We start from the raw sequence: 21,647 nt of genomic DNA, 5'->3' as shown, positions 1-21,647 counted from the left end.
GCGCGTCGCGCTGAACAAGAACACAATGGTGTGGTCCTCGTGTGGATTAATTTTTAACTCAACCTTAGAATCCGAGGCGTGCCATTTAGTAAATCTCCATGGCCCTCGCAAAGTGCAAACGCGTAGTTGCTTTAGGCGCATACTTTTAATAATCTACTTTCTTAAACTCGGGTGCACATTTATGTGACCCAAATCCAAATCTCAACAACGTTAGGTAAAATGTATAGTGGACCGCAGGTGCATTTATGTGACGTAGTTCAAAACATATTTTAAATGACGTTGCAATTTTCTTTAAAAATAAATAAAAGCGGTTAAAGGTTTAAAATTGCACCATAGGTTAAAACATGTACTAAAATCAGATGATAGGCCAATTATAACAGTTGAGCGACCGTGCTAGAACCACGGAACTCGGGAATGCCTAACACCTTCTCCCGGGTTAACAGAATTCCTTACTCGGATTTCTGGTTCGCGGACTGTAATACAGAGTCAATTTTTCTTCGATTCGGGATTTGAACCGGTGACTTGGGACACCATAAATTATCCCAAGTGGCGACTCTGAATTTAATATAAATAATCCCGTTTCGATTGTCACTTTAAGTTGGAAAAAACTCCCTTATACTCTCCCTTCCGGGGGTGTAGTAAAAAAGGAGGTGTGACATCAAGGACGAACGTTTGTTTAAGAAGGGGAGGATGTAACGACCTGACCGGTCATTTTGAGAATTTAAGCTCCGTTTAGCGACATAAGGTCTTGATCAGCTCCGTATTTTGTGTTATGACTTGCATGCGTGGTCGAGTTCAGTTACAGAATGATTCGGAGTCAAACTGGAAGAAGGATTCTAGTTTTTGAAGCTTAAGTGGTGAGAGTTGACTGGGATTTTTGACTTTGTGTGAACGGCTCCAGAGTGGTTTTTGGATGATTTCAGCAGCTTTGTATGGTGATTTGGGACTTAGGCGTGTATCCGGATTTGGATTTGGAGGTCCGTAGAGTAATTTGAATCATTTCGGCGAAAGTTGAAAAAATTGAAGGTTTGGAAGGTTGAAAGGTTTGACCAAGAGTTAACTTTGGTGATATCAGGATAGGATTTCAATTTCGGAAGTTGGAGTAGGTCAGTGATGTTGTATATGACTTGTGTGCAAAATTTGAGGTCAATCGGACGTGATTTGATAGATTTCGGCATTTGTTGAAGAAGTTTAAAGTTTCAAGTTCATTAAGCTTAAATTGGTATGCTATTCGTGTTTTTGTTGTTGTTTGATGTGATTAGAGGGCTCGACCAAGTTTGTATGGTGTTTTAGAACTTGATGGCATCTTTGGTTGAGGTCCCGAATGGCTCGGGTGAGTTTTGAGCGAGTTCGGGCTTTTCGGCACTCTAATATTATTCTGGAGTCTTTTGGAATGCGGACCGCACATTTTGGGAGTGTTGAGGCAAGGGGGAAGTGCAGACCTCAAGGGAATTGTGCGGACTGCACAATTTTGTGCAGTCGCACTTCAGGCCACACTTCAGGAATTCTCAGATTCGCTGGTCGGAATTTGGAAGCTTATATCTTTTTATCTACAACGAATTTTGAGATGATTAAAAACAAAAGTTATAGCCCTTCGTGTCTAGTTTCCAGAAAGGTAAAGAAATCATCATTTGGATATTTGTAAAGAAAGTTATAGCCAAAATACTAAAGCCTATTAATGTAGTCACCAAGAGTGCGACCGCACAATTTTTGTACGACTGCAGAAGCTGGGATGTGAGGCCGCACTTGGAATTGTGCGGACCGCACATTGGGAGTTCATAGGATATACTATATAACCGAGGTTTAGGGTATTATTTTATTTTTGGACTTTGGGAGCTCGATTTGAGACGATATTTCGTGGGTTTTTTGAGAAATTTATCGGGATAAGTGATTCTAACTCGGATTTGGTTAATATACATAAATATATCACTGATTTCATCATTTAATTAGTACTTTGAGATGAAAATTTGGAAAAAATTGTAGAAACTTCATAAACTATAAATTGGGGAATTGAAAGTCGAGTTGTGATCGGAATTGGCTAATTTTGGTATGGTTGGACTCATGGTTGAATGGGTATTCAGATTTCATGACTTTTACCCGATTTCGAGACGTGGGTCCGGGGCCTGGCTTTTTTTGTTAACTTTTTGACTTTTGACTTAAAGCTTAGTATTTTCTTTTGGAATTGATTCATTTAGCTCGTGTTGATTGTATTGAATTATTTGTGGCTAGATTTGGGCTATTCAGAGTCGAAAAGTCTAGGAAGAGGCATTGTTACCGATTGATTGAGCTTTGTTTGAGGTAAGTATATTGCCTAACCTTGTGTGGAGGAAAATACCCCTTAGGATTTGAGTTTCCTATACTAATTGCAATCCGTGTACGCGAGGTGACGAGTGTGTGCTCGGACTTTTTGTGAAAAGTTGGCCTTTTAGGATTCTTAGGTCCTTATATTCACGGAGTATGAAGTTGTCTTTGATATGATTGAGTTCCTATTTACTAGTTTCACCCCTACATGCTTTAGATAGAATTAATTGCTTTAGGATTCACTCTTGTTGCCTATTTGACTCTTATTTTACTTAACTGAAGATTTTACCTCTTCTACTGTCATGTTACCTTCATAACTGCTTATCCTTATTTGAAATTAATATTATCTCATCCTATAATTGTTTAGTCTTAATTGAGGTTGTGATTATCTTTCCACCGCTTATTTTTAATTGAATTGTTGAATAACCTTCGTAATTGCTCAACCTTAAAAGACGTTAGATATCCTATATTTCAGTCGACTTAGTATTATTCGGAATTATTCGACTCGTGTTAGTTTCCTTGTTATTGCATTGTATATTATGGAATCGTTGCTACATATTAGTTTTCACTTGTTGAGATGTTCTCTTCACGCCTATCATTCTTTACTGTGGTTATTCCTTGTGAACGAGCTCTACCGTTTCTTTGTGATTTAAAGTTCTTGAGTTCATTTACTTGTCGTACCTTGTATTATTGTCATTATTACTGTTGTACTTGTTGTGGTGATGCACGAGGTTTCTGTCGTGTTGTAACTGTTATCTTTGTTGGTTGAGCTGCATATTTACTTTGGGACTACGGAATAGTATTCCGGTAGATCCCCATATTTTGCATATTTATTTTGGGACTACGGAACGGTATTCCAGTAGATTTCCCTGTTCTACATATTTACTTTGGGACTATGGAACGGTATTCTGGTAGATCCCCCTGTTCTGCATAATTACTTTGGGACTACAGAACGATATTCCGGTAGATCCCTTTATTCTGCAAACATTCTACGTGTTGTCCGTTCTTTTTCTTATGCCTATTAGCTGGTATGAACTATGTTACGACACTTGCACAAAATGAGCACCTTTGGGTTGTGCTTTCTCGATCAACCATCTGACTTATTCAGAACGACAGTGAACCAAGACATGAAGAAATGCAATGCAAAAGAAGCACCCTTATCGGATAAGAGGTCTTCTTGATATTGTTGAGTATAGATGCACACCCTTGTTTACTTGCCTTTTATGTGAGAATGACTCTATTTGGCACGTGAGTCATCAGTGCGATTATGAGGTGTGATGAGAGCACAGGATGTCAAGTGTTAAGGTTCAGCCATTGTGACCCGTGAGTTGTGATTTGTCCGAGGTTCGGTACCTCAAGGAGTTGTTGAATAAAATCTGATGTGAAAGCGATTGTAGTTGCTGAGTTGTTACTTTTTCTTGCTGCACCGCGATTTCGGGTTTACGTTGTGTTTCCGTTCACTCTTCCGTGTCATTATTAAGGTATTCCGTTGATACTTGTTGTTTCCTTTCTTATTGTAATTATGGTATTGTTAGTCATATTATGTAGTCTTTATGTAGCAATCATACGTTGTTGTTCCTATACTTATACTTGTTCAGTTTATTAGACTAGTAGGTGTCTTGACTGTTTCTCATTACTAATCCATCGAGGTTAGTATTGATACTTACTGGGCACCGCTGTGGTATACTCATACTACACTTCTGTATATTTTTTTGTACAGATCCAGGTATTTGATTGTTAGTAGTTGTGTAGATTCTTGCTGAGGAGACTCAAGGTAAACTTGCTGCTGCATTCGCATGCTTCGGAGTCGCCTTCCTATTTTGTATTCACATTGTTTTTACTTATATCCAAACAGTTGTATTTAGAAGTTGTAGTAAACTCTGTAGAGCTTATGACTTGTACCACCGGTTTTGGGAAGTTGAAAATTTTAAAGAGGTTTCTATTTCAATTTGTTAGATGTTATTTAAATGTTGTTGTTGTTTCATTTAATGTTAGGCTTACCTAGTCCCTAAGACTAGGTGCCATCACGATACCCAACTGAGGAAAATTTGGGTCATGACAGTTATGGAGGTGTGAGAGTTACAATCATAATAATAAAGAGTAGCTCGGTGCACTAAGCTCCCGCAATGCGCGGGGGTCGTGGGAAAACCTGACAACAAGGGTCTATTATACTCTATATTTCTGCAAGAGGCTGTTTCCATGGCTCGAACCCGTGATCTCTTGGTCACATGACAACAACTTTACCAGTTACGCTAATGTTTTCCTTCCCATAATAATAAGAAGTAGTGAGAGGTTATTTACACCCTGGATAAAAATAATAAAAATAATGAAATAGCAAATATCCACATTAACTAGTAATTTACAACACTAACCTTAGGCCCCGTTTGTTCATAATTTTTTTCCTTATTTTAATTATTTTTAAAAAATGTGTTTGCTTATAAAATTTGCAGGTTTTTGAAAAAAATTCAAAAAATTAAAAGAACACTTTTTCTTTTCCCGCTTACAAAACTGCAATATTTTTTTAAGTGAAAAACATATCCAGACATAATTTTAAATTTTAAATATTATTTTTCAACTTAACTCCAAATATTTTTTTAATAAAAATTATAATTTTTATGTCCAAGTGTCTACTTATAATCTCTCGTAATAACTCGGAAAATACCAAAAGCAAACAGAATAAAAAAGAAGAAGAGAGAAATAAAAAAAAAAAACAAGATAAAACCATGGTCACCTTTTTCCCCGATTCCCCACCCGCACGTTGTATAATTCAAGCAATCATTCTTTCTTTACTCACTCCGCCTTAGCTTTTTTCACAACACACACTACACAAATCAATTCATCCCTTTTTATTTTTCCCCTTTTTGGGTGAAAAAAAAAGCGCTTTGTTTTTTCTCTTTTTCCTTAAACTTCGCTAATTTGTCCCCTTTCTTCTTTTTATCTGCCAATAGAGCAGAACAAAAGAAGACATATGTATACAGTTCTTGCATGTAATTATCGGTTCGCACATTGATTATACATTTTTTATTACAATCAATGGAGATCGGATGATTTTGGTTGTCAATTAGGGTTTCAATTTCTTGTCGGTACTTGAATATTGTAAGGGTTTGTATTTATTAAACGATAGTTCAAGAATTAATTTTTTTTTAATCGGTAACCTTAATTGGTTCTTCCCATTTTTCTGAGTTAAACTGGTGCTTTCCATTTCTGGGTTTTTGGCATTTGATCCATAGTTGTGTATTTAGGATAGATTTATGGGTAAAAATTGTATTTTGGGTTTTTTGGGGTTTGGTGTATTAGGTGAAACTCCTAGTAAAAACGTGTGATTGTTGCTTTTTATTATTTGGTTATCGAAATCTTGAAGTGGAGTTGTTTAGTTTACGATGGATCATGTTGTGGGTGGGAAGTTTAAGCTGGGAAGGAAGATCGGAAGTGGGTCTTTTGGTGAGCTTTATTTAGGTATGTTCTTTGCTTTTGGGGCGTCAATTGCATTGGATTTGCTTATATGATCAACTCCATTTTCTTGGTGTTGACATTTATTTTCTTAGTAGTAGCTAAACTCATGTGTGTCGCCTGTTTGTGTTTCTGCTTAATTTGATTCAGGTGTGAATATACAGAATGGAGAAGAAGTTGCCATTAAGCTGGTATTTCCTGCCAACCAAATAATGCCATATTTCTTTCCTATTGCTTTTTTTTTCTTAATGAAAAATCAGTTTAGGGATGAGTGCGAGTTTTAGAGAACCTCTAATTTTAAAGCACCTAAAGATTTGTCTCAAAGGACAAATTATTTAGTTTTTGAAATGGACCCTATATACTAGAAGGAATGAGGATTCATGTATTCGACCCTAATCAGTCTGTAATTGAGGTGTAGTTGAACAACTGACTATCTGGGGAATTGATGCTGCTATGTTGTTTTGTTTTTCTTGTGTACTGTCTAATGCATCTTATTGTTAGCTTGATGTTTAGCTTTAGTATCCTCAGGGTTTTGTCATAGAGTCCTATTTAGTCTATTCAAATATAATGGGTTGGTTGGATTAGGGGTGGGCATACTTTCGGCAAAACCGAAATCCAAACCGAAATTCGATTTTTTTGGATTTTTGGATTACGGATTGGATTTAGGATTTAATTTTTAAAATTTTTGGATTTCGGATTGGATATTGGATTTGGTACTTCGAATTTGTGGATATCCGAAAATCCAAAATTCTTATACTTTATATTTAGTCCATTATCCATATGTCAATAGTAATAAGTACAATACCCTACCGATTAGAGATTATCATATATATTCAATATTAGTTACTAAGTTATTATGAGAATACTTTCTATTTGGACAATGTTTTACTATTTTCACTTCTTATCTATCGTATTAACGTCTCTATTGTATTTTTTTATTTTTTTATATAATAACTTCATTACTTTAATATTTCATTTGGATGATTGTGGTGAGAATGAAGAACTTTTCAGGCAATTTAACATGAGTACTTCATTTGGATATTCATTTTTGTAAAAAGAAGAGACATCTCAACTTATAAGCTCAAAACCGAAAATCCAAAATATCCAAACCGATTAATCCGAAACCGAACTTAAAAAATCCGATCCAATCCGAACTTATTTGGATTGGATTTGGATTTTCATTTCGTCAATCCGAAAATTGAAAATCCAAATCGAAATTTCATATGCAATCCCAACTGCCCGAACGCCCACCTCTAGGTTGGATGGTGAAATCCTTCTTCACCTTATCTTTTTTAGTCTATTCAGATATAATGGGTTGGTTGGATGGTGAAATCCTTCTTCACCTTAACTACCTTGATTGCCACAATATTTTGAGTTGTATACTTTTTATTAGATCTCTCTAGAAAGAGATGATTATTAAGCATGAGAAAAAGCATGATTGTTTGATCTGTAGAATTTTTGGTTGAATGATCTATTAAAGTGTGTTGATTCGAAGCATCTATAAGTTGGGAAATTAGAAAGTATATGTTTCTAGTTGTGTATATGACTTCATTTCCTAGAACTGGTTTTCTAGTCAAGTAGAAATGTAATGACAACTCTAGAAAGGCTCCTTTCTTTATAATGGTGGTGTATTGGCTCGCTTTCGCGAACCTCGACTATTTCACCGAATACCGTCTACCTCTACCAATACAGGTACCATGGTAACTCTCTTAGATGGGAAGAAATCACATAGCAGTTTTTGTCTTATGCTAGGATTTGAACACTAGTCTCCCGTGTTTTTCACCCACTTCAATGACAACTAAACCACACCCTTGGATGCTTAGAAAACGCTCTTTTTCCGTAGATTATCTATGCATTTTCACCAGAAAAAGAAGTGTCTAGCCATTTAAAAAAAAGAAGTGTATATGTTGAAGAGGTCAGAAAGTAGCAATCTTATCTGACGGTAAGCGTCCACGTTCATTGGTATCATGATCTATGGAAAAGAAAACCTATTTTTGCCCGTCATGATGCTCTTGGAATATGAAAGCAAAACTAGATCTATTGCATATTAGCTTTAAATATTTGACGAGCGATAGACATCTAGCCAGCTTTTTGCTGGCTCACGTCAATAAAATTGTAGTTTATAAATAAAAAGGAGCATATAGTAAATGATCTTTATTTTGATGGGAATTAAAGGTTCTAGTTGTTGATGCAACAGTACTATTCACACTATATGCCTGTGTTATCAAAGACGCTCTTAAGCCTTGAAGCGAGGCTCAAAACATGTTGAGCGCTTTGCCTCGCTCAACGAGCGCTTTAGTATTGTCATCAAGGCTCTAAGACATACTTTTCCTTGCTAACGAGCGTAACCCGAACGACGTGACACTAACTCATTTGTTTTTTTAAAGATTAAGACGTCTGAATCTGAATACACATCTGAATATCAAGAAGTGTATTAAGATTAAGACATCTGAATCTGAATACACATCTGAATATATTAAGGTGTGTATTAAGATCTGAATACTAAATAATTAAGACTGTTTGATTTTTAATATCTGAATGTATAAAATTTAGTGGTCAGTGAAGTGAGTGAGAACTATGAGGTCTCAGGTTCAAATCTCAGCGGAGACAAAAAACACTAAGTGATTTCTTCCCATCTATCCAAGCCTTGGTGGATAGAGTTACCTGGTACTTGTTGCTGGTGGGAGGTGGTAGGTATCCATGGAATTAGTCGAGGTGCGCGCAAGCTGGCCCGGACACCACGGTTATAAAAAAACAAAAAAAAAATTTATCTTCATTTGAAAATTAATAAACATAAAATTCAAATGAAATACTAACTAATGTAATATTCTATCAATAAAATATATAGTTTTTAAAAATATGATAGTTGTTGGTGGTGATGGCTAATGGGTGAATGCCAACTAGAGGCGGTAGTTGGTGGTAGTTTTGGTTGATGATGGTAGTTCATGGTAGTAGCTAGTAGTGATTGGTAGTGGTGGCGATTATCATTGAGGATGGTGCCGGTGGGTGGTAATAGTTAATAATGGCGGGTGGTGGTAATAGTGTGACTAAGGAGGGTGGTGGGTGGGTGGTGGTAGGTTATAATAATGGGCAGTGCTAGCTGTGGTTGTTGATGGTGATGGGCTGATCAGTCGTGCTAGTTGAGGTGGATGAGTGTTGATTGTGAGTCAGAATGATGGTGGTCGGAGTGGTGGGGATTGTGGGTGGTGATGGTCGATAATGGTGGTGGCTATGATTGAGGATGATGGTGGCGTGATGGTGGTGGAGGTGGTGGTGGCATGGTAGTAGTTGATAATGGTAGGTGGTGGCGACAGTTAATAATAAATATGATAGCATCTTAATGAAATTAAGTCTCTGTTATAGATCTTAATCATACAGACCTATTTAGACCCATTAAATGGTTGTGAAGTAAAAAAAACAAACACACTTAATGATTAAAATCTGAATAATTAAGATTCAGACTTTAAAAACAAACGCACTTAATGTCTGAGATCTGAATGATTAAGATTCAGACCTCCATTAAGTGCAAACAAATGAGGCCTAAACAATTGATATTTCACTTTGTCGTAAATTTTCTTCAATTTCTTTATCCATAAATTTTGTATTCATGCTTATAGATATTAGTCTTGGACTACACATAGATATTTGTAATTTTTTCCTGTTTGCGCCTTTCTTCACTAAAGCCCACGCTTTGTTTGCACTTTGCGCTTAAAGCCATAACAGACCTTAGAGCTTTTTTGCGCTTTTCGCCTTTGATAACACTGCTATATGCTCATGACTTCATTCTCTTGGTACTGTAATATCAGGAATCTGTCAAGACAAAGCACCCTCAATTGCACTATGAATCAAAAATATATATGCTTCTTTCAGGAGGAAGTAAGCATTTGTCTCTCACATCTGTAGCTCATTCTTTGCAAAAACCTTTTAATATGAGAATGTCATGTGTCCATTCTCAACAAAAAAAAAAAATTGAATGTCGCTTGTTCTGATTGATCTTCTTTCCTATGCGATTCTGATGAAGCTGGAATTCCCAATCTTAAATGGTTTGGAGTCGAAGGTGAGTACAATGTAATGGTCATAGACCTTCTTGGACCGAGCTTGGAAGACCTCTTCAACTATTGCAATAGGAAACTTTCATTGAAAACAGTTTTGATGCTTGCGGATCAGCTAGTAAGTAGTTCTTTCACATTTTTAAAGGAAAATCACTGTTGTGCCTGTTTGCTTATGCATTTTAGGGTAATATTCTTGGGGTATGTGTCTTTCAGATTAATAGAGTTGAATACATGCACTCAAGAGGATTTCTTCACCGTGACATAAAGCCAGACAACTTCCTAATGGGCCTTGGTCGCAAAGCAAATCAGGTTTTGGTTCATTTCTGTGAGAATTTTGTGAATGGATGGAGTTTATTAAAGTCAATGCTTTGCCTATACAGAGAGGGAAAACTCACTATTTGCTAGTTTCATTTCAGATTATCAAATTGATTTGTAAATATTTGGTGATTCTGTTGGATGAATAGCTTCTCAGTTCTTATTATTAGTGTTTGTTTAAAATGGCTTTTTTGTGCCTCTTGGTTTTTGATAATCATACTCATTGTGGGGTGGATAGTACCTTAGTCAATTTTCTGAAGTTCATTAAATGGAGTTGTAATTTGGAACTAAAATTAAATATGATTTTTCTCTTTGAAAATTATTACCGAGTTTAATTGTTTTCCTTATAATGCAATTTTATTAGGTAATGAAATGAAAGTTTGTTATATATTGCCATTTTATTTATTTATAGGAAATGAAACTCATGTATGGAGGAAAAGAAAGCATATGTTATGTCAAGGTTTTTTTCCTAATGGTGCTAAATCTGAATACTGATGACAGGTGTACGCCATCGACTTCGGGCTTGCCAAAAAGTATAGGGACCTGCAGACTCACAAGCATATACCGTACAGGTAGCACATTAACCACTCTGTTACTCGATTAATCCCTGCAATTAGTCATTCTTATTTTTTCTGAATGCTTGTGACGATGTTTTATTAGCCCTAAAATAAAGAAAACTGAAAAGGAACCGTCCTTATTTTCTTTTATTGCTCCTATCGTGTCTCCATCATCGTATACTTCTATTCTCAAACATTAGTGAGGATTTACTGGAGAATAGGTTCGCACTAGAGGAACTTGACAGCCAAGAATTCTCTAGCAAATGACTTCATTAATTATAGAACTATGGTGGCCAGCAAAAGTGAATTTTGTAAGTGGTATTTTTCCTTTCTTGTTCATCAAGCGGTAAGACAAGGGGGCAACATGAAAACATATACTCACTGGACAATCTGGTGATTCGTGTATGCAACGCCAATTGGAGAATATATGATAGATTAGTATTGATGCTTGTTATTGGATCACTTATGAAATGGAGATTTTTTTCACGTAAACTTTGGGAAGCATTTGAAGTGTAAGATGTTTTAATTGGTAGTTTGACAGAATCCGACTTTTGATGCTCGCTTTAGTTTTCTATTGGTTTTTCTTGCCTCTATAGTTGTACCTTCTTTAATCCAGATAAGGCACTATTTGCTATTTGAGAGCAAATTTTGACTAGTGTCCTGAGTGAGATTGGAAGCTGGTTAGTTGAGTCCAAACTTAGAATGTAAAACAGAAAATAATTGCTATAAACTTATCATCCGAGTAAATTCTAATAACTTTCGAAAAGCCGAATGACAATGGGTATGGTATTGTGTTGCATTTAGGGGTCGTTTGGTAGGATGCATAAGAATAATGCTGAATATGGTGTATTAGTAATGCTGGTATTAGTTATGTTTGCACTAGTTATGCTGGTATTAGTTATGCTGACATACTTCTTATCCATTGTTTGGTTTGATGTATTAAAGCATTGCACAATTTCAAAAAGAATTGCTTGTTTACAAAAATACCCTCAAAACCAGTCCATCACTCTAAAACTTTTTAAAAGAAACATATGTTGAGAAATATTTTTATATGAAAAAGTTTTAAAAAATTATTTGATTTGTCTACCTTGTAATATAGAACTAAATATTTATTTATAAAAAAGGAAATATGCTAAGTATTTATTTATTTACTAGAGATATAATTTTATTTCTCACTATTTGAATTATTTTAAACTTGCATTAATATAATAACTAGCATATTTTAATCAAGCATAAATTTTGAAGGACAATTTTGTCTTTAACTAAGCTAATGCATGCATTAAACCCCATTGCATTGCTAATACCATGGTTTTCTATGCATTAGTTATGCATAGGATAATACCAAATAGGATGTATAACTAATGCTTGCATAACTGATGCATTGGTTCAAAATGTCTACCAAATAAGGTATTATTAATACACAAAGCTAATGCAAGCATTGTTTTATCTAATGCATCCTACCAAACGACCCCTTACTTGGATGGTTGTAATATACTGCGAGTAATGTAAATCGCTCGTATGGTGCCTATGACATCAATGTCATAATTTGATGCACTTGGAAGGGAAATTGTGGAACGCAAATTGTATATTCAAGTTTATGGAACTGTGTGTCCTCTGTTGATGTACTTTAATATTGTGAGTAATATATCAGTTGCTGGTACGGTGCTTAATTTCTTATAACATTAATTTGATGCAACAATTGAAAGGAATTTTTTCCCGAGAATGAACAGTTGGAAGGAATATTGTGGAAGGCAAGTTTTTGTATTGTCATTGCTAGTTTATGGACTATATGTCATTTGTTGATGTACTCTATGGTTCGCTGCGTGCTATGAAAATTGTTTATTATCAAAATGTAATCACATCAGTAATAGTGTGGCATCTGATTCATCTCTCATTGTGCTCATTGAGTTTTTCTAACCATCTTTTTCCTCACATGCCTCTAATTAAAAAAAGTGTGGCGGAGTGGCAAGTAAGAAGCATCTGTATAATTCTACTCTTAAATGACCATTATCAAGTTCTAGCGGAATGAGTTGCCCCAAGTAATTATAGTGACAATTTGATCCTTGTTCCCTTGGTCCATTCGGAGCAACAGTAAAGTTGTCTCCGTGTGACCTATAGGTCACGGGTTCGAGTCGTGGAAGCAGCCACTATGCTTGTATTAGGGTAAGTTGTCTATATCATACTCCCATGGGGTGCCCTTCCCCGGACCCCGCGTTCAATGCTTTGTGCACCGGAGCTACCCTTTTCCCTTGCTTCGTTCCTAATGAAAGACTAAAAGGAAAAGATCAAGAAAAGACTTTACGCTGGTCAAACTTTTGTGTCTTTTTATTCTTTGTTTTGCTTATTTGTGAGAAATCTGTGTCTTGGCTGCCTTTTACATGGTATTATGTCAAAAAATTCTCAGGGAAAACAAGAATCTGACAGGCACAGCTCGCTATGCCAGTGTCAACACACACCTTGGAGTTGGTAGGTTAATCTTATTTAGGCTGTCAAGTAACTATACAGGCATGATAAGCCACAGATTATATTGTAACTGATTAAAAAAATGTTTTTTTTTTCCTGGCAGAGCAAAGCAGAAGAGATGATTTGGAATCTCTGGGTTATGTGCTTATGTATTTTCTTAGAGGAAGGTTGGACTTATGCGGTGTCACCTTTTCTTTTTGGCATCGTTTCTGACCAGGTCCTGGTGTATTTGCAAATTCTATGGACGTCTTCACTGACTTGATGACAATTTCTTTTGGCTCAGTCTTCCGTGGCAGGGATTGAAAGCTGGTACTAAGAAGCAGAAATATGATAAAATCAGTGAGAAGAAGATGTTGACTCCAATAGAGGTACTATTTATGAGTATGAATGATGGTGTCAAGTGGACTCTGACTGCAATAGAAATACTTCAGTATATACATTTTATTGTCAAGATAGATGGTTTTGAAATGTAACATATCCAAAAAAAGGACGATTTAAAAATGTATTCATCTTATTAAGCCAATTTATTATCTTGTCTGGCCTGTCGTGCCTTTAATATAGATTATCTGCTGATGATGCGAGTGATCAGATGAGGAAATTGACACAGGATTTGATGGTCTTTCTAACAGGTGCTATGTAAATCATATCCGTCAGAGTTCATATCATACTTCCATTATTGTCGGTCGTTACGGTTTGAAGATAAACCTGACTATTCATATCTGAAGAGGCTTTTCAGGGACTTGTTTATTCGTGAAGGTATATCTGTAATCCTCTCTTTTGCTTTTTCCAATCTACAGGCAGTCTTATCTGTAACTGTCAATTTTAGTCGTGAAGTAGACGTGTTGTAATCTCTGCTTCTTAACCATTTAACTGGTGCAGGTTATCAGTTTGACTATGTGTTTGATTGGACCATTTTGAAGTATCCTCAGATTGGTGCCAGTTCTAGAGGACGTGTTAGTGCTTGTAAAACTTTGTTTTTGATTATAGTTGACAATCTATTCTTAAATTTTTCTTAAGATGGACGTGTCTGCAATTTTGTTTGCCACCAGAATATTAGTGGAAGTGCGGCACTAAATGCTGGGCCATCTGCTGAAAGACCGGGAAGGGCATCAGGTAATATCTTTGACCTAAAATTATGGATTTTTTTGTCGTCCATTTCTGATTTTTAATTCCCTTAGATGGTATGCCCAAAATCTTGAGTCAGCATGTACTCCATTTTGCTTATTCAAATGGTGAATGTTCGGAGATGTGATTTTTCATGTAAAAGCTGATTACTGACTTGGCAGTTACTGAAAATTTATCACTCTTTGATGCTTATCCAGTGGGACAGGATATCCGAGACAGGTTTTCTGGTGCTGTTGGAGCATTTACGCGGAGGAATGCTTCTGGTTCTGGCAGGCATGACGAATACTCAAGACACAAGACTTCAGATGATATACCTTCATCCAAAGATGTGGTATTGATCCCTTCTATTTCTAAAAGCAATAGAAAGAACAGAAAAAAAATCTCAGGAGATTGGTTTGCTTGCGTCTTTAAGATGATTGTTTTTTCCAGTGAAAGAGGAGTAGAAATATTATCTTAACAGTTGATATATTTTTGCTTTTTTTAAAATATCAGTTGTATGGCAAACTAGTACGAATAATATGCTTATAATTTTACAGCAATTTGATTCAGAAAGAGGCCGTACATCAAGAAATGGTAGCTCATCCAGAAGGGCTGCCATTTCAAGTAGCAGACCGAGCTCTTCTGGTGAACCTACTGATAGTCGCTCAAGCAGATTAGTGTCGAGCAGTGGCCGCTTATCTTCCACACAAAGGGTTCATTCTGGAGTCGAACCAAAACCATCATTGTTTTCCCGAACTTCACTTGCAAAGGGCAGCCGTGATGACCCTCTTCGGAGCTTTGAGCTTCTTTCAATCAGAAAGTAAAGAGAAATTTTCTCGTTGTTTGAATCTTGTAATCCTATAATAGGATGTCTCCGTGCTGTAAATTGAAATTTTCTACATGAAAACTAAAGCTTTATTTGACTTTTCATTATTACTTGGTTTGTTTTCCGTGAAGAGTTTCTGGCCATTGTAACGCCATTCAGGCTCATCCGAAAAAAAATGATGAGTAATATGTACCAAGGTGGATAGTTGCAACAAAAATATTAATGATGTACGAATGGATATATATCATTTGTGCAGGCCTCTATAATGTATGGTGGAGATATTCTGTTTTCTTACTGATATGATTAACAACTACCAGTGACCAGCCCAGCCCAAGGCATGGTAGTGTAAGGCTTCACTAAAGGCAGCTAACCTATTCTCCACTTCATCAATCTCCCTACTGCTACATTAGTTGGTGGAAGCAGTGTAACTCCAAATTAACAATAATTTGCTTTTGAGGATGTAGTGCAACTCAAAGCATAAGCATAGGGAGGGGTGGGTACCTTTAACATTGTATCGTAGAGAAGTTAATGAAAATACAAAAGTTGTACTGGGAATTTCTCTAGTCTATGATTGATATAACTTATTTGATTTGGAAATTTTCAGCGCAATGTTACCCTTACCCATTTGCAAAGCTCCACATTAATCAGCCAGTAACACAAGGAAGAATGCATTAGATGCCATAATTTACTACGCTTTGTACAAAAGATATTAAAGTGCATCCTCTCGTATCCTTTACTGGTGGTTAATTTATACTTTATCACTCACCATCCTATTTCCACTTTACTACCAACATCTCGTCTTACACAATTGATAGTTCCCTACATCCAATATTAAAATATCTTTACTTTTCTTTCTACCTCACCTTTTACCTTTTCAAGTATCGAAGTCAAAGTTGAAAGAGGAATATGTGCTAACACTGCAGGGGGAGGTATTAGAAAAATAATGCAAGCATTAGCTCTATGCATTACTAATACTTTGTTTGGTACATTTTTTCAACATGTGTATAACTAATACTTATATTAAATATACATCATACTTGGTATTATTCTATGCATGAATAATGCATAGAAAACCATGACATTAGTAATACTAAGGCTATTAATGCATGCATTAGTATATTTAAAGACAAAATTGTCCTTAAAGTCTTTTAAAGCTAGAGAATATGAAGGGCATTTCGTAAACAACTATTTTTCTTAAAAATTATGCAATGCATTATAATTTTAATACACAACATCAAACAGTAGATAAGAAATAATATATGCACAACTAATGCTTTGCATTAGTAACACATGCATTACTAATACAACCTTATTCCGCATTATTCTTATACATCCTACCAAACCACCCCATAGTTTCCTGCTTCACCAAGTGGCAAGCTTAACACTTTAAAGGGTCTTTTGTGAGATAATTCCAAGAGCTTGTGCAAAATTAGAGACTTTCAGAGTTGAGATGGAAATCATGGTTTAATGAAACAGTTTACGTTGCAATATAGAAAGACATCAAGCAAATTCAGGAAATAAATGAGCGGGTAATATATAAGTGATGGTTTCCCATGATAAATCAGTAAAATCTCAAACGATAACTATCTGAAAACGTCTTAAATATTGCATGCCAATAAAAAGAAACTTCCTTTATAACATCTCTCAAAGCTAAACAAAATACAAGATCCATAAATCCTATATATCAATTGCACTAATCAGAAAGTTCTTAAGCAGCGGTCTTCTTAAGCTTTGCAAGCTCCTGTCTCACAACTCCGGCCCTCTGCAATGTTAACATACATGTATCAGGTTTTGATAGAAGACTTACAAAACAAGGTTGTACCTTAATCTTAGCAAAATAACAAAATGAAGCTAACTTAAAAATAGTGAGCATAACATTACCTTAATCTTTGCCAACATAAGCTTGAACCTGTCAAAATCGTTAAGTGCAGCCCTCCTCTTCTGCACTATCAACTTCCTTCCCCATGAACTGTTCTCCCACTTGGTCTTCACATCTGGGAAAAGACCAGACAAATACAGGCTTAGCCTTGTTGCAAAGCAGATAAAGCCCCATAAACCAACTGCTGATTCACAACTTATAGACTTTTAACGAAAAAACGGATATAGTAAGCATCACACTCACCAGCAGCTTCCATAGCCTCGACCAAGGTCTTCTTCTTTGGGATTCTTTTGATGTCAATTTTGATATCTGTGAGTGAAAGTCTCTTGAAGTTAATCTGGCTCCTCACCATGTCTGGAGCATCAACAAGAGCCTGTAATCTCAAAGATAAATGAAAATGAGTTTACAGTTGCTTCATTTTCCACGGCTATTTCAAAATTGATTAAGGCAAAATACCATCTATCCAAATCACAGTATATTATAAGCCCTGTTACCTTTCAGACTCCTTTTCAGTGGGTACAATATATGAATCATACAAATTCCCCTCTATAAAGTAAATGAAACAAACAATCAAAACTATGCGTCAGTCTCAAATCAATTGGTGTCAGCTATATGAATTGGTCTTTCCATTCTAGAACAAGGGAAATAAAACAAGGAAAACATAGGTAACAGCCTTATAAAACCGGTACAATAATAACACAGAAAAAAGATTATCCATAGAAACTATCTAAACAATGTATTCTAGTCAGAATCATTAACACAAGGCCTCAGTCCATATTTGCTCAATCAAGTTAAAATGATCAGACAATGTAGGCATATTATCGTATTCCATCATAGGCCTTGTATCAAATCCTCTGAAAACATTTAGAAACGATAACACATTAGTATTTCCCCAATATCAACAAATTCAACAAAACTTTCTGTACACACCTTTACAATCAGTATTTCATTCACTATTTGTCTACTTAGTAAAACTATCTAAAGAATATATTCTAGCCAGAATCATTAATAAAAGGCCTCAGTCCATATTTGGTCAATCAAATTATAATGATCAGACAATGTAGGCATATATCATCATATTCCATCCTTGGCCTTATATTAGATTCTCTATAAAACAAATTGAAAAAAAGACACAAAACTAAAAAATCAAATCTTTGTTTTTGTTCAAAGAAATATATCCAGCAGCTAGCTCCAAACAGTACGAATTTCATCGAGCAAAACCAAACATGAAACAAAAACAGAAAAAGTAAAAGTACCCTATTTTGGTCGATGACATCGACTATAACGACCAGCTTGCCATATTCCTTTCCGTAGTTGATTAAGGCTACCCTTCCAATCTCCACGAACCTCTTGAACGGCTAAACAACGAAACACAATACATTAATTATCAAATAATAAAAACATAGAGTATATTTAAGAATTTCTACAGGCGAAATAAATTTTCGAATCAGGACGATAGAGTAATTTGTAAAGACTCACCATTTTCGGCGATCTGAAGGAGTAGACGCGCGAGCAGGCTATGAAGAGAGGAGCTGGAAGGAGTAATATAGTGCTAGGGTTTTTCAATGTGGCTACTGACTGTAGTATTCTAACATGGGCTTAGGCCCACAATTCGCTAAAACGTGGAAGGAGGAGTGAGAATAGCCCAGCTTTTTCTAAGAATTTGTAGGAGGTCAAAACATGGGCTGGAAAGCCCACTATCCTGTTACAACCGCAATGGAAGAATTAAGGGGCATTTGTATTTATACCCGCTTTTTGGGTCACCTTTTAATCTGTGTCCGCTTTACAAAAAAATTGCAAGCGTACCTACTTTTTCGCGTAACTTCAGCATATGAGTCTGATGTAGCAAAGGCAATCACGCAAAACTTCAGCATTCTAGTAGACGGGCCTGAAGTAGCAAAAATTGCTGAACCAAGTGTGCTGAAGTTTAGACGGGCCTGAAGTAGCAAAAATTGCTGAACCAAGCGTGCTGAAGTTTTTGTTTGTAATTGCTGAACTTAAGTATAGTAGCTGCAGTTTTGTTCTCTATTTGCTGAAGTTTTTGCTTGTAATTGTTGAACTTGAGCATAGTAGCTGAAGTTTTGTTCTCTATTTGCTGAAGTTTTTGTTTGTAATTGTTAAACTTGAGCATAGTAGCTGAAGTTTTGTTGTATATTTGCTGAAGTTTTTGTTTGTAATTGCTGAACTTAAGCATAGTAGCTGAAGTTTTGTTCTCTATTTGCTGAAGTTTTTGTTTGTAATTGTTGAACTTAAGCATAGTAGCTGAAGTTTTGTTCTCTATTTGCTGAAGTTTTTGTTTGTAATTGCTGAACTTAAGCATTCTAGTAGCTGAAGTTTTGTTCTTTATTTGCTGAACTTCAGCATGCTTTAGCTGAAGTTTTGTTCTATATTTGCTGAACTTCAGCATGTTTTATGCTATCATGTAATTAAATTTTGGTACAGATAATAAGTTTATCATAAGTAGAATTAGTAACTTAAAAAACTAGATAATGATTTAGCACAACATGTTAAAATGCATTGATAATGTACAAAGTTGAATCCAAAAAAAATAATACAATGTAAATTAAAGGAAATGGACTTACATTTACATACATGTACGTATTTACTTTAGAAAGTTATTTATATTTTATTTTTAAATAATCTGATAAACATACTTATGACAATCATCCCCATGAACTGAAGTTTTATAGCAGCACCAACAGCAGCAGCAGAAAGAAGAAGAAGAAGAAGAAGAAAACGAAGGAGGAGAAATGGGGTTGAAGTTATTTAAAAAGTGGGTACAAGTTAAAAATTTTAAAAATATGGGTATATGTTAAATGTGGGCGACCAAATAGGGTTCCCCGTGCAATTCTTACAAGAACTAAGGGGAACTTACCGAAATCACTACCTTTTAAAGAGCTTTTAACAATCCGTAGCTACATTTTATGGGTTTACATTTTGCGGCTAGTATTGGACAGTTCGTTATATTTGAGTGTATTTGAAAATATTGTTTAGCTGTATTTTATTTTTTTCGCGGTATTTTTTTAGGATTCTCCCTCCCCCTCTCTCTCCCTTTATATTTCCATACCTTTCTTTCTTGTAACTCTTCTTTTCCCCCTTTTTTTTCTTGCGAGTAGCTGTATCGTCGGAGTCTCTATCGGACACCCACCGAAAACCGGCCCGGATTTAAGATTACAACATTTCCTACCTTTGTTCTTCCTCCTATTTTTCCTTTTGGTTCCCCCTTCTGTTACAGGTATTCACTTATCAGCATCACCGGATCCAAGCGTGAGGCGGACGCGCCGGTGAGACGTCAAAATTAGTTGGAGGCAGCAACGACGCGTGGAGCACATGAACGGCTGGAAATCGACTAAGATTACTACGGCAGTGCGACCCTGACATTTACGGAGATTCACCAAGGTTTTGCACTATCGGGAGTTGGTACCTCCTGTTCTTTGAACAATATTTTTGTCTTACTTGTTATTAACCAATTAGTTTGCATTAGTTTAAGCCGAATTCTTCATTGCCTACATGTACTCTTAATTAGTGTATCTGCCTGAATACTTTTCTTGCTGGTAACTATTTAGGGATTTCTAGTTTGTAATTTTTTATTCTTAGTTTCTGTTCTGCTGGCCTTCTTTTATATATCTATTTTATCGCTAGTTTTAATTCTTGCTTGTCTGTTTGTCTTACCTGCATGCATATCTAGTGGATAGAGCTAAATGTTAGACATGCCTTCTTTAGTTTAATCATTTACCTATTTTAGCGACAGTTCTAGTGTAATTTTTCTTAGATTATAGTGGTTGAGGTGAGTGATAGTATATAAGGCCATGTCCTTGGGTGGAGTGGGCGAGGGGGCGAGGGGCGGGGTCTAAGATGACAATGGAGCTTTTTGACTGAGAGTTGGGTCCTAGAACATAGGTACTTTGATGTGGAAGTCTATATAGTTAGCGAAGATCCTCTATAAGAGGAAGATCAATATAGTTTATGTACATGAGACTAGACGGGTGGGCTTTAAGGCTCGGAATACTGATGGGTTTAAACTGTGGTACTTAGGACGCGAGAAGGGTAAGAATGAGGTAGGTATCTTGGTTGACAGGAAACTTAGGGAGCTAGTGTTAGAAGTTAGGAGGGTGAACGACAGGTTGATGGCTATTAAGTTATTTGTGGGATGGTCTAATTTAAAGGTGATTACTGCTTACGCGCCTCAAGTGGGTTTGGACGAAGAGATTAAGAGCTGTTTCTGGGAAGACCTTAACGAGTTGGTCCGTAATATTTTGAACACCGAGAAGTTTAGGAGGTGATTTCAATGGTCACATTAAGGAAACCTCTGGGGTTATGACGATGTGCATGGCAGCTTTGATTTTGGAGCTAGGAATAGAAGAGGTACTTCGTTGTTGGACTGTGCTAAAGCCTTTGATTTGGTGATTATTAACTCGTGTTTTCTGAATAAGGAGGAGCACATGGTCACATTCTAGAGTCCGTTGTCCTAGACTCAAATTGATTATCTACTCTTCCAGAAGTGCGATAGAGGTCTGTGCATGGATTACAAGGTTATACCAAGCGATAATCTCACGACTCAGCATAGGTTATTGATGATGGACTTAGAGATCGTAAGGAAGAGGAAGAAGAAGGTTATGTATGGTCAACATAGAATCAGCTGGGCTATTTTGACTAATGAAAAAGTGCGGGAGTTGGGGGAAGTTGTTGGCTAAGGGAGC

At 36.1% G+C, this 21,647-nt stretch overlaps 2 protein-coding genes and 1 non-coding gene across 3 annotated transcripts; 1 reads left to right on the top strand and 2 right to left on the bottom strand.

The window, feature by feature from the left end:
• The first annotated feature begins 5,018 nt into the window (after positions 1-5,018).
• LOC104246418 (casein kinase 1-like protein 6) lies at positions 5,019-15,315 on the top strand. Its single transcript, XM_009802227.2, has 14 exons — positions 5,019-5,757; positions 5,902-5,942; positions 9,558-9,627; positions 9,773-9,921; positions 10,017-10,112; positions 10,620-10,690; positions 13,080-13,141; positions 13,242-13,305; positions 13,422-13,506; positions 13,768-13,894; positions 14,018-14,091; positions 14,188-14,251; positions 14,461-14,594; positions 14,800-15,315. Exons 1-14 carry the CDS (start codon positions 5,682-5,684, stop codon positions 15,064-15,066), a joined length of 1,380 nt encoding a protein of 459 aa, XP_009800529.1. The 5' UTR covers positions 5,019-5,681; the 3' UTR covers positions 15,067-15,315.
• Positions 15,316-16,577: 1,262 nt separating this feature from the next.
• Positions 16,578-18,583, bottom strand: LOC104246419 (large ribosomal subunit protein eL14). The gene is made up of 5 exons (XM_009802228.2): positions 18,427-18,583; positions 18,204-18,305; positions 17,191-17,320; positions 16,950-17,062; positions 16,578-16,830 (listed from the first exon to the last, which is right to left on the bottom strand). The coding sequence occupies exons 1-5, from the start codon at positions 18,427-18,429 to the stop codon at positions 16,777-16,779; spliced, it is 402 nt and encodes a 133-aa protein (XP_009800530.1). The 5' UTR covers positions 18,430-18,583; the 3' UTR covers positions 16,578-16,776.
• Positions 17,708-17,790, bottom strand: LOC138878802 (small nucleolar RNA SNORD34). The gene has a single exon (XR_011402578.1). It is a non-coding gene; the product is annotated as a small nucleolar RNA SNORD34 (small nucleolar RNA).
• Positions 18,584-21,647: the final 3,064 nt, after the last annotated feature.

This window comes from Nicotiana sylvestris, chromosome 9 (genome assembly GCF_000393655.2).
Source record: "Nicotiana sylvestris chromosome 9, ASM39365v2, whole genome shotgun sequence".
NCBI lineage: Eukaryota > Viridiplantae > Streptophyta > Magnoliopsida > Solanales > Solanaceae > Nicotiana > Nicotiana sylvestris.
Note: the sequence above shows the minus strand (reverse complement) of the source record. Positions and strands in the feature narration are given on the sequence as shown.

Bases quoted from the DNA above. Each gene is read 5' to 3' on its own strand.
- LOC104246418 (XM_009802227.2), top strand. From the start codon at position 5,682: ATGGATCATGTTGTGGGTGGGAAGTTTAAGCTGGGAAGGAAGATCGGA. The intron at 5,943-9,557 runs GTATTTCCTGCC...CTGTAATATCAG, and splicing joins AAGAAGTTGCCATTAAGCTG to GAATCTGTCAAGACAAAGCA. The intron at 13,895-14,017 runs GTATATCTGTAA...TAACTGGTGCAG, and splicing joins GGACTTGTTTATTCGTGAAG to GTTATCAGTTTGACTATGTG.
- LOC104246419 (XM_009802228.2), bottom strand. The intron at 17,321-18,203 runs GTACTTTTACTT...TTGAGATTACAG, and splicing joins ATGTCATCGACCAAAATAGG to GCTCTTGTTGATGCTCCAGA. The intron at 17,063-17,190 runs GTGAGTGTGATG...GTCTTTTCCCAG, and splicing joins CGAGGCTATGGAAGCTGCTG to ATGTGAAGACCAAGTGGGAG.